The sequence below is a fragment of the Phoca vitulina genome, unplaced genomic scaffold, assembly GCF_004348235.1.
Source record: "Phoca vitulina isolate PV1807 unplaced genomic scaffold, GSC_HSeal_1.0 scaffold3, whole genome shotgun sequence".
NCBI classification, from domain to species: Eukaryota; Metazoa; Chordata; class Mammalia; order Carnivora; family Phocidae; genus Phoca; species Phoca vitulina.
The window spans coordinates 87,300,954-87,314,438 of record NW_022589706.1 but is presented as its reverse complement, the minus strand read 5'-3'; the positions used below and the strand labels follow the sequence as shown (position 1 = coordinate 87,314,438).

Genomic DNA, 13,485 nt, shown 5'->3' with positions numbered 1-13,485 from the left:
GATGTGTTTAACTTATTGTATTTTTTTTAAGTTTATTTATTTTTTTAGTAATCTTTACCCCCAATGTGGAGCTTGAACTCACAACTCCAAGATCAAGAGTGAGCCAGCCAGGCACCCTTATGGTATCTTTAAATGAATGTAATTTTCTTTTCTTTCTTTCTTTTTTTTTTTTGTTCAAGATTTTATTTATTTATTTGTCTCAAGAGAGAGCGAGCAAGTGAGGAGAGAGAGAGAGAAAGCACAAGCAGGTGGAGCGGCAAGCAGAGGGAGAGGCAGGCTCCCTGCTGAGCAAGGACCCCCGATGCGGGGCTCGATCCCAGGACCCTAGGATCATGACCTGAACCGAAGGCAGACACTTAACCAATTGAGCCACCAAGGCATCCCAAATGCACATAATTTTCATTCTATATTATGAGTTCCATTATTCCCTATGAATTCTTTATTACCTTCATAAATCCTACATTAAAGAACCTGGGGGTGCCTCGCTGGCTCAGTTGGTAGAGCACGGGATTCTTGATCTGGGGGTGATGATTCAAGCTCCATGCTGGCTGTAGAGCTTACTCAAAAACAAACAAACAAACCAAACAAATAAAACACACCTCTTCCAAGCATTGTTATGCAAAGATATCTGGTCTAATACCTGGATATTAGTCAAGATCCTGGTGCTCAAATAAGCCAAACCAGATAATCAAATCTATTACAATGTTCATTTTCTTCTGAATGTTCTACAAATTATATTTGCACAAAAGGATCTTAGTTAGAGCTATGATATTAAATCTATTATTGTTCAGCCTTTGAAATAAATTATTCTTTCAATTAAAATCTTTACATGCAATGACAGCTCCAGAATTTCTATTTAGTTGGGACCTAAGGCAGGCAATCTGATAGGAAGACAGGAAGATTCTAAGGAAGCATGGCATGAAGTTACTTATGCAGAATGTAAACATACTGTTTTTCTTGGATTTTGTGTTACACAATTTATGAAAATAGCAATGTTTCCTAAAGTTACTTTATTCACATTTTCGTTCAGACTGAAAATATGGCTTATCCATGATTAGGTGATGATGATGATGACGATGATGATAGAGCCAAACCCTAGCAGGGGTATTCACTTTCTATAGAGTAAAGAATAAACTCTAGTGAATTAAAGACTCTCTAAGATATACCAATTATATTTCCAATTCTATCTTTCACTAATCACTCCTTGTCTCCTACTCTGTAGCCAGTCAGTTTTGATTATTAACCATTATGCCTACTCTTTAATTTTTTCCAATTTCTATGTGTCTCTTCATGCATTCATGCTAAATCTCAAATGCTTTTTATCCAATCTCCACCTGTCAAAATTAAATCCATTCTTCAATATACATCTCAAATTTCAACTGCTTCACTAAGCCTAATATGATTTCCTCCAACCAAAATAAATGTCTTTTATCTGTCATCTTACAGTGTTTTGCACTCTACTATTTTTTTTTTTTTTTAAGATTTACTCACTTATTTAGAGAGAGAGACTACAGGGGGGAGGGGCGAAGGGAGAGGATGAAAGAGAACCCCAAGCAGATTCCCCACTGAGCTCGAGCCCACGCAGGGCTAGATTCCACGATCCTGAGACCACGACCTTAGCCAAAATCAAGAGTCAGACACCTAATCCAGTCGCACCTGTACTCTATTATTGTATTTACCATATTTTATCTGAACTGTATAGTATGCTATGTACACTGCTTGATTTCATCTTCTACAGGATTGTAACATTCTTGAGAGTAGGGGTAAATCTAAAGTCCTTTTTAGGAAGAATTTTCCAAATGAACCATAACTTCTATAATCATGGCTTATCTTTTGAAAAATCTGAGGAAATTATCTCTTACAATGACCACGTAGGGGTATATTCCAGGCAACACCTAAACTTTTTTTTCTTTAAGATCTTATTTATTTATTTGAGAGAGAGAGAGTGAGAGAGAGAATGAGCAAGGAGAGCAATAGAGGGAGAAGGAGAAGCAGACTCCCTGCTGAGCAAGGGACCTGATGCGGGGCTCGATCCCAGGATCCTGTGATCATGACCTGAGCTGAAGGCAGACACTTAACCGACTGAGCCACCCAGGTGCTCCTGACACCTAAACTTCTAAATTTGGTTTTTCATTTTAACAGCAACCTTTTAAAATTTCCAATGAAGGGCTCCTGGGTGGCTCAGATGGTTAAGTGTCTGCCTTCAGCTCCGGTCAAGATCCCAGGGTCCTGGGATCGAGTCCCGCATCGGGATCCCTGCTCAGTGGGGAGCCTACTTCTCCTTCTCCTGCTCCCCCTGCTTGTGCTCTCTCACTCCTTCTGTCAAATAAATAAATAAAATCTTAAAAAATAAATAAATAAATAAATAAATAAATAAAAATAAAATTTCCAATGAAAATGTAAAGGAGAGTTACATTGTTATTATATCTTCCATCGAGTGATAGCTAAAATTGAAAATGTGATTGTCTATAGTTCTCTTGTTTGAAAGGCAATAAAGTTCCATTGATTAAAAGCAAATAGTTACTAATCAGGGCCTTGTTCAGCCTGTCATTCATTTGATAGATAATCGTGAGCACATTATATTCTTTGTGCATTGACTTACCCAATCCGAAATCTAAAATATGGATTATCTACTTTCCAAGCTGTTATAGATATTAGTCATTAAATCACTGTCAAGAGGGATGCCAAGAGTGTCTGCCTTTAAGCTCAGGTCATGATCCCAGGGTCCTGGGATCAAGCCCCACATGGAGCCCCACATGGAGCCCCACATCAGGAGTCTGCTTCTCCCTCGGCCCCTTCACCCCTGCCTGCCACTTGTGCTCTCTCTTTCAAATGAATAAAAATCTAATAAATAAATAAATAACTGACTGTTGAGAATTATAATGAAAGAGGGAATCTGAAGAGTGAACAGAAATGGTACTTGCAAATAACACTCTGAAGTTTGGGGCACCTGGGTGGCTCAGTCAGTTAAGCAACAGACTCTTGATTTCGGCTCAGGTCATGATCTCAGGGTTGTGAGATTAAGCCCCGAGCTGGGCTCGGTGCTCAGCACAGAGTCTGCTTGAGATTCTCTCCTCTGTCTGCCCCTCCCTTCACTGGTGCTTGTGTGTGCTCTCTCTCTGTGATAAATAAATAAAATAATAAAATATTTTAAAAATAACACTCCAGAGCTTAATAATATAAAGTGACCTAAAGGGGCACCTGGCTGACTCAGTTGGTAGAGCACAGGACTCTTGATCTCAGGACTGTAAATTCGAACCCCACGCTGGATATAGAGATTACTTAAAATAGATAAATAAATATACATACATATTATATATAATAAACATATATATACATATGTAATCCTAAAAATAAATAAAGTGATCTAAGAATGGAGTTAAATAAACTTTTTAGCCAAAGTATATATAATCCATTATGACTCATCACAAGATTGTGAGATCTCTTTTCCTAATATGTTGACATTTAAGCATGTAACAATTAAAGGTGGAGGAAACAAAAAAGGATTTGCAAAATATAAAGCTTGGTTGGCAATTGTTTCTACATTGTTGAATATCGTACTCAGCAGTGAGAGGAGGTAAAAAGTAGCCATTTATCCAACAATTTTACTTCCGGGAATTTATCTACCAATACATGGGTTCAAAAACACATTATCCTTAAACACAATGTGCAAGATTTCATTGTTGCATAATGCTGGAAAGAACCTAAATGTCCAATCATAAAGAAAGACTGAAATGAACTATGATAATAGTCATTTAATAAAATAATATGTAGCTGAATAAAAAATGAAGTGTATGTACCAAAATGGAGTGATGACCAAAATAAATTTTTATGAAAGAAGCAGAGTACAAAGCAATGTGCATAGCTGGATCACATTTATGTAAACAAAAGGGGAGAGAGGTATGTACACAGATAAACTTTTCTATAAACACAGAATATTTCTAGAAGGAATACATAAGAAGTGGTTGCTTCAGGGGTAGGGGGTTGCAGACTTTTGGTTTAGCATAAGGTTTACTTAAAATCATTAGAGTTTAATAATGGGCCTATAAGATAGAATGATGATTTTTTTTTTAAGATTTTATTTATTTATTTGACAGAGAGAGAGAGACAGCGAGAGAGGGAACACAAGCAGGGGGAGTGGGAGAGGGAGAAGCAGGCTTCCCGCTGAGCAGGGAGCCCGATGCGGGGCTCGATCCCAGGACCCTGGGATCATGGCCTGAGCCGAAGGCAGACGCTTAACGGCTGAGCCACCCAGGCGCCCTTAAGATAGAATGATTATTATTTGCATTTTATAGATTACAAAACCAAGGCTTAGCAAAATTAAATAATTTATTTACTCAGAATTACTCAGAATAATTTATTTACTCAAAGAGCAACAGGGCAACTGTACAAGCCCAACTTCTGACTTTCAATGTCTACTTCTCAGGAAAATGACTTTTTTGTCTGCTTCTAGCACTGTCCTGGGGAAAGAGAAAGGCTGATATTAAGTACTTCTTGTATAACAACAATACCGAAAATTATTTAGTATTTACTAAGTGCCAAGCATTAAGCAACATGCATTGTGCATTATATTCATTATACTATTTAATTCTTAAACTAATTTTATGCAATGAATACTGCTATGATCCTCACTTCATAAGTGAAGAAACTAGGCACAAATAGGTTAAGTAGTTTGCCTAACATCACACGGCCAGTAAGTGACTACACTAGACTTTGCACAGGACACGTGGACACTCCAGCCTTCGTTGTCAAGCTCTATCTACAGCCTCCACACACAATACTTGGGCCGGGGGTGCACATACTGACCTCTCAATCTGCTCTCTAGAGAACAGACTGGAAGAAAAGGCCGGTTCCAGCCCAGGAAGCAGACTTGATTTCACTGGAAGAGAAAATTCTGGTTCCTGACTACCCAGAGCACAGTTTCAAAGACAAAGTGCTGATTCAGTGTGAGCAAGTTCCCTGGCCCTACACACGCCTCACTTGGTAGGAAAGGTATCATCACAGGAGGCCCAGAGTGGGAGCCTCCATACAGAGTGGGAGCCTCCATAGGCCATGGTTTCTGCTTGTGTCTAAGGGCAATACTGTGTAACTCCCTCCAGATTCCAATGGCAGAACCCAAATCCAGGACTATTGAGCAACTGAAAGTCAGGCAAAGTGTACTCAGTGTTTTCATACAGTGATTGATAAAGATTTAAGTGGAAAAATATTCCCTGTGAAATGTTTATTTAACTAATTTAACTCTCTCCCTAATAAATAAATAAACGTTAAAAAAAAAAAAAAGCTAGATTTACAGACTACTGAACTCAAGGCTGTATGTATCACTAGGAACAGATAATTAGCTCCTTTTTTAAAAAAGATTTTATTTATTTATTTATTTATTTATTTATTTATTTAAGAGAGAGAGAGAGAGAGAGAGCATGAGCGGGGGGTTGAGGGGGTGAGAGGAGGTGGCAGAGGGAGAGAGGGAGAAGCAGACTCCCAGTAGAGCAAGGAGCCTGACCCCAGGACCCAGGGATCATGACCCGAGCCAAAGGCAGACACTTAACCAACTGAGCCAGCCAGGCTCCCTCTTTTTTCTTTTTTTAAGTAAGTTCTACACCCTACGTGGGGCCTGAACTCATGACCCTGAGATCAAGAGTCTCATGCTTACCAACTGAGCATGCCAGGCACCCCCCAATTAGCTCCTTAATATACCATAATCTACCCATAAAATAACTGTTTTTAAAAAATAATTCTTTAAAAAACATGAAATGCTAATGTTCTACAAACTTACAGTGAATGAAGCTTAAAGTCCCAATTTATTTTTCATTTCATTGCCCATATTGAATATATATTGAATATAATTTAGAACATTTTATTTTTTTTTTTTAAGATTATATTTATTTATTTGTCAGAGAGCAAGCACAAGCAGGGGGGAGCGGCAGGCAGAGGGAGAAGTAGGGAAGGAGCCGGATGCAGGACTTGATCTCAGGACCCTGGGATCATGACCTGAGCCGAAGGCAGACGCTTAACAACTGAGCCACCCAGGCACCCCTGGAAATTTTTTTTCTAAAGCCTCTGAAAACTCTCTGTATTCATCAAGTAGGTACACAACATGACATATTATCTTGTCATTTTCCATTTGTTTTCTTGATATACTTTTATTGTATGCATCTCACTTTCATAAACAGTTTTCCCTCCCAGACATGAGGACTTCCCTTATACTTTCATATTATGTTTAGACTGAAAATTATGTAAATAACATTTTTAAAAACTAAGCCAAAAGCATATTAATATCATTAAGGTTTCCTAAAAATGTCATGATACATACCTTTTTCTAAAATCTGAAAAACTCAAAATATCTAAAGGGGCACCTGGGTGGCTCAGTCAGTTAAGTGTCTGCTTTCAGCTCAGGTCGTGATCCCAAGGTCCTGAGATCAAGCCCCGCGTCGGGCTCCCTGCTCAGTGGGGAGCCTGCTTCTCCTTCTCCGTCTGCCCCTCCCCCTTGCCCATGCTCTCTCTCTCTCTCTCTCTCTCTCTAATAAAATAAATCTAAATCCAGAAGACAGAGTCCAGAAATAGACTCATGTCAATATGTCAATTGATTTTTTAGAATGATGTAAAAGCAATTTAATAGATAAAGCATAGTCTTATCAACAAATAGAGCTGGAACAAATGGATAGCCTTAGGCAAAAAAAAAAAAGATCTTAATCTATAAGTTACAAAAATCAACTCAATATGCGTGATAGACTTAAATGTAGAATGTTAAAACTATACAACTTTTAAAAGAAAATATGGGAGAAAATCTTTGTGACTTTAGGGAAAGAGCTATTGAATATAATAAAAGCACAACCTATAAAAGAAAAAACTGATAATTGGACCTCATCAAAATTAAAAACCGGGGCACCTGGGTGGTTCAGTCGTTAGGCATCTGCCTTCGGCTCAGGTCATGATCTTGGGGTCCTGGGATCGAGCATTGCATCAGGCTCCCTGCTCGGTGGGAGGCCTGCCTCTCCCTCTCCCACTCCCCCTGCTTGTGTTCCCTCTCTTGCTGTGTCTCTCTCTGTCAAATAAATAAATAAAATCTTAAAAAAAATTTTTAAAAACCTTTGCTTGAGAAAGACAGAGAAAAGACAAGAAACTAAGAAAAAATGTTTTCAAATCACATATCTAACACAGAACTTATATCCAGAACATATAAATAACTCTAAACAATAAGAAAACAACCCAATTTAAAAGATGACCACAGTATTTGGATACTTCAACCAAAAAGATGTAAGGATGGGGGCACCTGGGTGGCTCAGTCGGTTAAGTGACCATCTGCCTTCTGCTCAGGTCATGATCCCAGGGTCCTGGGATGGAGCCCCGCATCGGGCTCCCTGCTCAGCGGGAAGCCTGCTTCTCCCTCTCCCTCTGCTTGCTGCTCCCCCTGCTTGTGCTCTCTCTCTCTGTCAAATAAATAAATAAAATCTTTTTTTTTTTTAAATGTAAGGATGGCAACTAAGTACATGAAAAGTGTTCAACAACATCAGTCATTAGAGAAATACAAGTTAAAATTACAATGTGATACCTCTACACTCCTATTAGAATGACTAAAACAAAAAAATGATAATACCAAATGTTGACAGGGATGCAGAGCAATAGGAACTCTCATTGTTGGGAGGAATGAAAAAACAGTACAACCACTCTGGAACAGTTTGGCAGTTTATATAAAGTTAAATATACATTTACCATATGATCCAGTAATCCTATTTCTAGTTATACACCCGAGAAAAATTAAAACTTTAGGTTCACACAAACCTGTACACAAATGTTTAATAGCAATGTTATTCATAATTGCTGCAATCTGGAAACAACCCAAATGTCCTTCATCTGAATGGCTAAACAGTGGTACAAGGGAATACTACTCCGTAATAATAAGGAACAAAATATTAATGCACACAGGAAGTTAGATGGATATTTAGAGCATTATGCTGAAAGAAAAAAGTCACTTTCAAAAGGTTATTATTTAGATAATTCCATTTATATGGCATTCTGATAAAGGTAAAAATATAGGGACAGAGGACGGGCCAGTGGCTGCCAGGGGTTGGAGGAGGGAAGATCTGTTTGCCTACAGCGGAATTAGCATGAGGGAATGTTTCAGGGAGATAGAATTGTTCTGTACCTAGGCTGTGGTGGTGGCTACACAACTTAAGTATTTGCTAAAACTCATAAAACTGTATAAAAAGTGAACTTTACTGTATGTAAATTTTAAAAATTAAAACTCTATAAACCAATTATATCAATGTATCGCTATATTATTTTATTGCCTTGTTTTCCCATCCATTCACTGTCTAAAGGAAATTATCCTCTTTTGGAACTCAAATATTTTGCATAACATGAAAATTCAAAATATAAGTTATCTTGACAACCATAAACAAAGAATGGAATTAATATCAGAAGTACTGAAGAACTTGAAAATAGAAGCCTATTGTTTGTTTGTTTGTTTATGCCTGCTCAAGAAGACTCTCCATTAACCCAACTCATTCGCAGAATTATTTTTCTCAGGACCATCATGGAAACAGCAAGAATAACTGAGGAGTTCTCAGGCGTAAGCCAAAGCTAAATGAGGGCTTTAGTATCTCCTCTCAGCAACCATGACACTAGAGAAATGCTCTCTTAGAGAATACAGAAGCAAACATGGAATTCAAGTTATTCTCATTTGAAGAATAAGAGTAATGAAAATTACTTCAACTCTCCTACAGTTATTGTCAAGGTGAAGGAGACCTAAAGGAGAACTTCATGAGAATGCTTATAGATAGCTCAAAGTAGCAAGAGTGCTAAGATGCGCTCCCTCAACAGTCACAACGTCTAAAAATTAGAAGGGGAAGACAATAAATAATAGTGATTCTAAAACAAGGCATCATTAATTAAGACCAAGTTTTAAATCCCTGAGTTGCAACTTACTAGCTATGACCTTGAGCATGTAGTTCAGTTTCTCTTAACCCACATTTCTCATCTGGAAAATGTGAATAACAATGCCTCCTTCATGGAACTGTTGTGAAAATTGTACCTAGCTTAGCATCATGCCTGACTCATTATAAATATTTCATTATTACCGAACGCGAGTTTTCTAAGTTTCTACAGCAAACAATGAAGGAACACCGGTTTGCTGCCATAAATGCAATGACACCAATACCTGCAAATCTTGGAGAAGGATTGATCATGAAACAAGAAAGACACTAAATGTTACTGGCACCAATTATGAAGGATGTCTTATAGCTTTCCAATTCTCAAAGCAATCATTGCCTTGGAAACTCCCATCAGAGTTCATCAGAAAGGTGGTTAAGGCCCAGAAAGATGCTAGCAAAGTATTTTAACTTCAAGGTCTTAATAAGTACTCATTTAATTAATTGATTGATTATCTGGCAATAACCATAGGAATCATATGGGTCTCTTAATGTACATAATATACATAGACAAACTATTTAAAAACCTAGTTCCAAAACTACAATTTCTTAATCTCTTCTTTTACAAAGTGAGAAAATGAATAAAGAATAAACACACAATGAAATCTAAGAAATTTGTCTCTCTATTGGTAACTAATTTGACTTAGATGTTTAAAAAGTAGGTGAAACTTCTGTACCTCAGTTTTGCATATAAAACAAAGATAACCCTCTTCTTAAAGGAGGAAAAAAATTACATATCTAGTATCTTAGGAGCCTAAAATAGAGTATATTGATAAATTTTCTCTTCCTCAACATGACAGAATGAAGTTGAAGGTCATTTTTCCTTGACCTTCTCATTTTTGGAACCTAGATTTTAACTACACTATACAAAGGCACTGACTGCTTTAGCTATTTCATGCTGCATCACTATTTCCCAAAAGATAAAAAAAAAAAATCTTTGTCCAAAAGATCAAGTTGTAAAATAATATATATAGTATCTGACATGTAATTCTAATAACATATTAAATAATTAAGAGAACAGAAATATATCAAATGAATGCAAACATGAATCCAGTCATATAGTGACTTCTTAGATATATGCAAACTTAGGTATTATTTAGGCTCATTATTCGGGGAATGATCAAAACAAAAGCTGAGAAATAAACATTTTTTAAAATAATGTGGAAAGGATCCTATACACAATTCAAATTTCAAATATTTTAATGTCAGTCTTCATTAAAAATACATACGTACACCTGCTAATTATAAGATTTTTTTTGTCCTCTTCCTTCTTTTATCTTTAGGGCATGAAATATTACTTTATGCTGAACAGATGTTTCTTGAATAAATGAGTCTTCACATAGCATATTTTCATTGAAGTTAGAAGTTAAATACACTAATTTACCAATTATATTTATATTCACCAAAAGCCTTTCTAAAATATTTTTATTTCTAAACATCCATTATATAATTAAAATTTACTCATTTGAATTCCTATGTTTTCTCAATTACACTTTCTCTCTCAATCATGATTTAAAAAGAAAAAAAATCAGATTTTAATTCAATTCTGATTCAATCCAGAATTGAGTTGAAAAAGAATTATAAAAGAACAAGGAGAAAGGTGTCTGAGAAACAGTGACACACTTAAAATATACTGGGACTGGGGCCTAACATATTTCACCACTTGAAAGAAAACACTGTTATCCCTTCTGTTTTTTTACTCCTAATTTGTTCAAAATCACTTGCAGGCAAATGGTGATACTGCAGTCAGAGGTTGTCAGTATTTTTTTTCCACCTGCCTGGATCAGTCAGGTAGAATGGAATGACAAATAATTTCAGCAACCTATTTCTACATCCTATGCAAATTAATGCACCAATCACTAAAAGAGTGCTTCTATAAGGTCATATAAATGAAAGTCTAAACAGAGGACACCAGTCAATTACTGGAATGTTGCAGCATTATGTCATTTATACAGCTTCTAATTATGAGGTCCTCTATCTACTCTACAAAATAACGATGACCTTTCTTGCAATTTTTTTCTAGTAATTATTTTCATACATACTATTTCTTAGATCAATAGAAGTATTCTAAATATAGAATGAGATTTCATAGAGATTTTATGAGTACATATATTCTATTTAAATTAATATGTTTGTCCTTAATGCTTATATAAATATATATACATACATAGACAAATAGTTACAAAAATGATTTTTTGCATAGGGTGTGCTTTCTCTTATACTGCAAATTCCAATAATTTCACCTTCATTCTTAGATGCATCAATATCACATATACAGATTTAATGAAGCATGCCACCACAATTCTTCAGGGGAAAAAAAAAAATAGCTCCAAGTGCAATTAAAAATGCATTGTCATAAAACTAGAGTCCTGCATCCCATAAGAATTTAAAACCCTAACAATTTCTTTGGGACACAGAGTGCCATAAAAGAAAGTATGAAGTAATTTTTAGTTATTGCATAAAAAATGCACATAAACAAAGGTTGCCCCTAAAATAACACTACCTATACATAATAAAATGCAAATGTGGCAAAGACCTTGTTAAGTGTCAACCAAATTTTAGGGTCAGATTTTCAGAAATTCTGAAGCCCCTGGCGTTCGAAATTTCTACACCACCCTGAAGAAAGACCATTCTGTGGGGTATTCGCTTCCCCCCATACAGTTTCCATCAACCAATTTTACCTATTTCTAAACAGCAATCCAATTCTCTTTGGTAAAGAGGCTGCCTGCTTGGAGTCAGGGGATCCTATTTTCACACCCATGCACTACCCCGAATAGGGCAAGCTTGCGTTACTACTGCGATACCCTAAAGTGGTAATGCTGTAGTTCAGGCAATGACAGCAGGAAACAAAAAAGCAAAACTCTTATTAGATACCAAATCACAGATCACAACCAGATGGAGTACTCCCTTGTTTCAGTATTACCATACAAACAGAAAACAGGACTCATTCAAACAGCCAAAGCAATGTTCATTCCCCCCTTGCAGTGTTGGGGAAAACTGTCTTTGCACACGAGAGAGCAGGAACACATGTTTTCTAGTACTGCACGTCTAATACAGGGCTGCAGTTGTCGGGCGTAGCTCTGTCTGAAAGTTAAGAACTGGTGAGTAACATCTAGACAAGGTTCCTTCTCTCCTAAGGGTGGGAAGTGAATGCTTCCAGCAGTCCCTCTCAGAGTCCTCAGTGGATTTGGGTCTGGGGTGCATTTCCACCCTGAGGGCACGGTGGGTTTCTTCTACTGTGTAGCTCCGCAGTAGATCATGTGACATTTGGGTGTGTGCCTCTGTGCGCGGTGGGGTGTGTGTGGGGCGGAGGATGAGTTTTGGGGGTGTGTATGCAGAAGTTACACGTCTGGTTTTGGAAGACGTGTTTTTCTAGGAGTGTGTGTATGTCTGTGTGTGTGTGTGTGTGTGTCTGTCTGTCTGTCTGTGAAGTTGGACTAAAAAAAAGAGAGATTCAGAGAATGGTCCTGGGCCAGGCGATGCGGCCAAGTACGCCTATGTCAGCCCCACCTCTTGGTCAGCCTCTACATTGGGGCGAGGTCCCCGTCCTTGGGGGAGGAGAGGACAATGGGGCGCGCCCCTCCCGCACTTTGTGCACCCACCTGACGAATCCGCGGCGGGTTCGGCGGGGTGGAGGCCCCGCCTTCCGGGGCCGGGGAGGTGGGAGAAGCCATCTTCCTGGGGCTCCGGGTTTCTTCCTCCTGTCACGCCCGGGTCTCCCGCGTCTCCTGCGGCTCCTCAGCGCCGGGCCTGCGGCCCGCGGCCCCACAGGGACCGGGAGGCTACGCAGCCGCCGCGCCCCGCGGCCCCGCCCGGGCTCCTCCGCCGCAGAGTGCAAGGAGCGGCTGCCCCCTTGGCTCGCCCTCGCGGAGTCCCGGCCGGAGCCCCTCACGTCTTCCCGCGCCCACCTACCTCCCAGCGGGGAGACTCGGGGCCATGGCGGGCCGGGGTCTGGCGCGACCTTGGCCGCGAGGCTGAGCGGACGGCGGCAGCTTCCCAGAGCCGCTCTGCGCGCGTGTGTCTGAATGTGCGAGCGCCGGGGCTTATTCTAGCGGCGCCGGGGGAAAGGAGGCTGCTTCCCTCGCCGCTGCCGCGATCGCCAGGAGAGCGATGAGCTCATGGACAGCTCCCAGAAATATGTCTATATGCACCACTGACTGCCGGAGTTCGGGAGGTGGGTGGGGAAAAGGAGGCTGCTCCGCGGGCGCTCCCGCATCACAGGCAGACGTTCCCCCGGGAGGCCCCCGGCCTGGAGGGCACGTGCAGCTCTTCCCTGCCAATCTCCGCACTCACCGGGCTCTTTCCATTCATACCATACACACATGGCCTGTTCACACTCATTCTCCCCCTTCGCTTTGTGACAGGCACGCACTCACCGCTAGCCTCCACAGACACACACTCTTTGTTCTGCCAACCACTCTCCATTGATAAGGAGAAATTAATTTGCGGATTGAACATGGTGTGAAATACCACTGCGACGACTTCAATCCATGTCAGCTGCGGGCTGATGAAGTGCCCTAAGCAGTGTGTCATTTACTCCTTGGGCGTTAACCCCTTC

At 39.5% G+C, this 13,485-nt stretch overlaps 1 protein-coding gene across 1 annotated transcript in view; it reads right to left on the bottom strand.

Annotated features, from left to right (window-relative positions):
- Positions 1 to 13,067, bottom strand: part of ANK2 (ankyrin 2) — a 633,020-nt gene extending 619,953 nt beyond the window's left edge. The window contains exon 1 of the mRNA XM_032401030.1: positions 12,530 to 13,067. Within this exon, the coding sequence (XP_032256921.1) occupies positions 12,530 to 12,601 (72 nt within the window). The 5' untranslated portion in view covers positions 12,602 to 13,067. The remainder of the gene's footprint in view (positions 1 to 12,529) is intronic.
- Between the last annotated feature and the right edge of the window lie 418 nt (positions 13,068 to 13,485).